Raw genomic sequence first — 4,790 nt, forward strand, 5'->3', positions numbered from 1 at the left:
AAGAGTCTCTCTTCTCTCCTTACTTCATTTTTTATTAGTATATATATCTTTTCTTAATTTTATATCTTTTCCGTGACAAAAAATACATAACGTTTTATATAGTTAAAATTCAATATTTTATACCTTAGAAAAAGAGAGATTCAACATTTTATATTATTTTAGAAAAAAAAATGTAATTAAGTATTTGAATTGGTTGAAAAACATTCAACAGAAGCCATATATAATAGTAGTGTGTAGTAATGTGCAATTATAGATAACACGTGCATCCTATCATGTGAAATATATATGTTCAAAATATAGTTTAAAAAATAAATAATGATAAATTTGAGGAGGATTGTTGGAGTGAGAAGACAAATTTCTATCTTAAGTTACAAGGAGCCCATTTAATAATATTGTTTGAGGATAGCAGTAAGGCACTCTTGGAGTTGCTCTAACACTAGATAGAATTCAATCTAGGTGATATAAAAAAGTTTCCGTGACAAAAAATACTTAACCTTTTATATAGTTAAAATTCAATATTTTATACCTTACAAAAAGTGAGATTCAACATTTTATATTATTTAAGAAAAAAAAATGTAACTAAAATATTTAAATTGGTTGAAAAACATGCAAGAGAAGCCATATATACTAGTAGCGTGTAGTAATGTGTAATTATAGATAACGTGTGCACCCTATCTATGTTCAAAATATAGTTTAAAAAATAAATAAAGATAAATTTGAGGGGGATTGTTGGAGTGAAAAGACAAATTTTTATTTTAAGTTACTAGGAGCCTATTTAATAATATTGTTTTTGAGGATAGGAGTGAGGAACTCTTGGAGTTGCTCTAAGAAGGTTGTAATCAGGGGCTCTCTAAAATATAGTAATATATTACATAAAAAGAACATGTTCGACTGCATGGCTTTTATAAACATGTTTAAATATCTGTTGGTTAAAGGCCCAACAAGACCCATCGAACGAAGGCCCAATAAGCGGTTAAACTACTGGGCCGAAGGACCTCCAGGCCCGCGAAACGAAGGCCACGGAAGCCCAGGCCGAGGCCCACTACTCGCAGACCGTTGGACAGAACAAGGGACATAACGCCCCATTTTCACTCCCTCCTTAATGATTTGTAACGGCTGAACATTAAAGACAAAATTGGGTATAAAAACCCTTGTGAAGTAAGACAAAGGGGACATTCTCGTAAACACTCTGCTTTTCTTGTATTATTACTCTACCTTTATAGCCAGATTTTGATTCTCACACCGGAGGTGAATCGGGGGTACAAACCCTCGCATTCTCTTCACTTTCAGGTACGGCCGAAGCCACCTTCAAGGAAACCGAAGCCTGTTCAAGCTACCGAAAGGATCTGGGCATTGCATTCCGAGAACGTGCATCTCAGATAATGGAACTCAGTTTATTGGGAACAAATTCCGTAAGTTTCTATACCATTTCGGGATCGAACAGAAATTTAGCTCAGTCGCCCACCCGCAAGGAAATGGGGAAATCGAAGCGGCAAACAAAGTGATATTTCGAGGGATAAAAAAGAGGTTGGGCGAGTCCAAAGGAAGATGGGCGGAAGAACTCCCTTGGATCTTATGGGCTTACCGAACCACCCCTAGGACATTAACGGGAGAAACTCCTTTCAGAATGGCCTATGGAACCGAGGCCCTAGTCCCTGTCGAAGTGGGCTTGGAATCGTACCGAACCGAGACCTACAATGTGGAAACTAATAGCTTCGGGTTGAAGGCGAACGTAGACTTACTGGAGGAGGAAAGAGAAGCTGCACATCAAAGGAACATGAGGTATTTACTACAAGCGGCACAACACTATGACTCCAATATGAAGAAAAGGTCCTTCGGAGTAGGAGACCTAGTCCTAAGGGAGTTGGCCGCATCCATGCCGGCCAAACAAGGAAAACTCCAGCCTAACTGGGAAGGGCCCTATAAGGTGATCGAGGTCGTTCGTCCCGGAACATACAAGCTCGAAACATTGTCAGGCGAAGCAGTCAAAAACACTTGGCACACCAATCGCCTTCGAAAATTTTATCAGTAAGAAATTTCTTGAAAGTTTGTATTTGAATTATATGAGAAGAATGTAAACAATTTGACTAGAAATAAAGATGCATTTCATGTCAAATTTCTTTATTTGCACGTGCCGCGGCCGCCCGAGTATTATCTGAGGGTGATCCCGAAGAAGATAAACCCCTCGGCCGCCGCCCTTGTCTAATTTGTTAATTGAACACGAGACATAAGGGGCAATCGCCCAAAACTCGAACATCCTTCACTACACTATTATGACTCAATTTGAACATGATAAACACGAATTAAGGGCCTTAAGGGGCAATCCTAGAATAACACCCTATCATTCGTCTCCCTTTATTCATTTGATATTAAAAAGGCCAAAGGAACCCGCCGAAGGAACCCCTGTCACGGGGCAATCTAAAAGAAGAACATGGTCCTTCAGCCTCAATCATGTGTTCTAAAAAGGACCCAAAACCAGGTCTAGGGGTAATCCCGAAGAAGACCTCCTCTTGGACGAACGAACCATGACATGCTGACCTAGGGGCAATCGCTGAAAGATCAGCATCCCTGTTCCTTCGCCTAAAGTCAGTAAAAGGATTAACAACCCGAAGTCACCTTCGGCCTTTAACCCTTAGGGCCGTAGGGGGTAGTAAGGCAGCAGTTCATCAAGATCGTTAAGGCGAATGAATAAGCCGAAGATACGATTCATTTTATTAAAATTGTTAAAATTGTTAAGGCGAATGAAGCCAAAGATACAATTCATTTTATTAAAAAAGATCGTTAAGGCGAATGAATAAGCCGAAGATACGATTCATTTTATTAAAATTGTTAAAATTGTTAAGGAGAATGAAGCCAAAGATACAATTCATTTTATTAAAAAAGATCGTTAAGGCGAACGAAGCCAAAAATACAATTTATTAAAATCGTTAAGGCATCAATGATGCCGAAGAGACGATTCATTAAAGTTGTTAAGGCGAATGAAGTCGAAGATACAATTCATTTCATTAAAATTGTTAAGGCATCAATAATGCCGAAGAGGCTATTCGTTTTAATTGTTAAGGCGGATGAAGCCGAAGATACAACTATTAAAAGCAGTAAATAAGACAATGCTGACGAAAGATACAATTATTAAAAGCAGTAAATAAGACAATGCTGACGAAAGATGAAAGTTGCATTAAAATGTAAAAGCCCGAAGGCTAGTTAAATTACAAAAGATCGAAGGCAGGAATACCAATTACAAAAAGCAGAAGTACCGATTACAAAAAATAAAAGTCAAGAAGATGAACGAAGAATGCCGCTGCAAGAGTTGGGTATGACCATGGAAACACCAACGACAAGCTTCGCAACAAGATCATCTGTCGTCATATCAAGCACCTCAGTGCTGAAGGCTTAGGCTTGAGGGTCTTCATCCGAGAGCTCTTCGTCTTCGCCGGAGGAGACATGAAGGACTTCGACTGCTGACCGGCCGATAGGATCCTCCAGGCTATCGTCCAACAACTGCTTATAATCCCAGTTCAGGCCATGGGCCTTCTCCAGGACATAGTCAGCGCTGAACTGGAAGCAGCGCTCCTCCGTCCGGTCCTGCTGCTTCTGCTTCTTCCGACGCTCCTTTCGGGACCTCTTCAGCTGGACGTTCCGATGGGAGATCCTCCGGTTCGCCTTCTCCAATTCATTCTCCAGCCGGGATTTGTCCTCCTTCAGCATAGTGGCCTCGACCTCGTTCTGGGCTTTCACCCTTACAAGTTCCTCCTCGGCCGCCGTGGCCCTCCTCTCCAACTCCATCACCTCGGCCATCCGAGTCTCCATGTCCTTAACTTTATCCTCCACGGCTGCGGCCCAAGGAGCAGCCTGCAAAAAGACAAGACAAAAAACATTACTAAAAAGTGCTGAAGAGAAAAAAACGGGCGAAAGATAAAAAAGGGAGAAATTAAAAAACATACCAGGGACAGGAAGGACAGAAGCTCCGTACAGGCCTCGGTAGCAGAGGCCGAAGCGGAGGTCAGAAGATCGACCGGAAGCTGGAGGCCATGGCACAAGTCCGAAGCCACCTCCTTTGTGGATTGCCGGGCCGGGTACACAATATGGTCGGACGTGAGCACGCCCCACCCTGGGAGATAGGAATGCACGATCCCCTCCTTGCTCCGGGTCCGCTTGGAAGGGTTTCCCTCTCCCATGTACTCCAGGTCGTCCCCTTCCTCGGCCTTAGAAGCCACGTGAGATTGGCGAGGCGGCGAAGCCCTCTCGGTCTGAGCCCTCTCGCCTGTGTCCTCCGAAGGATCTGGCGTAGCCCTCTGATCGGCGACCTTCTTCGCCGCCTCCTCAGCCGCTCTCTTCTCGGTCGCCCTGGCCTTTTTCCTCTCGATCAAAGCCTCTCTCGAAGACACTGAAATATAAAGGGGAAACAAGTCAGTCCAAGCGTATATAATCGAACGCATAACAAGGAAAAAAAATATCGGTGATGGGACAAAACTAATGAAAGAAAAAATAAAGGAAGAAGTTTTGTTACCCCCACCCCACAAGCTGAAGAGCCAGCCCTTGTCCCGAAACTCTCCGGGACCCAATTCTTCACATTGACTTCCACTAACGCCGTGTAATTCTCCTTCTCCTCCAAGGTTAGGCTCGGCATAAGAAGCAGCGAGGGATTCACATCTCGCCAAACCGACATGGCAGCCAACCGTGGACCACTCACATAACACAAATGAGGGTGAGTGGATTTGTTGTTCGAGTTGGTCGCCGCCCAATCAGGTCGCCCTGCTCGACGGGCGATGGTTTAAAAATCGGGACTCTTC

General features: G+C 43.1%; 1 protein-coding gene across 1 annotated transcript; it reads left to right on the top strand.

The window, feature by feature from the left end:
- The first annotated feature begins 1,627 nt into the window (after positions 1-1,627).
- On the top strand, positions 1,628-2,032 carry LOC141685824 (uncharacterized). Its single transcript, XM_074490903.1, has one exon. The coding sequence runs from the start codon at positions 1,628-1,630 to the stop codon at positions 2,030-2,032; it is 405 nt and encodes a 134-aa protein (XP_074347004.1).
- The last annotated feature ends 2,758 nt before the right edge of the window (positions 2,033-4,790 follow it).

The sequence above is a fragment of the Apium graveolens genome, chromosome 9 (assembly GCF_009905375.1).
Source record: "Apium graveolens cultivar Ventura chromosome 9, ASM990537v1, whole genome shotgun sequence".
NCBI classification, from domain to species: Eukaryota; Viridiplantae; Streptophyta; class Magnoliopsida; order Apiales; family Apiaceae; genus Apium; species Apium graveolens.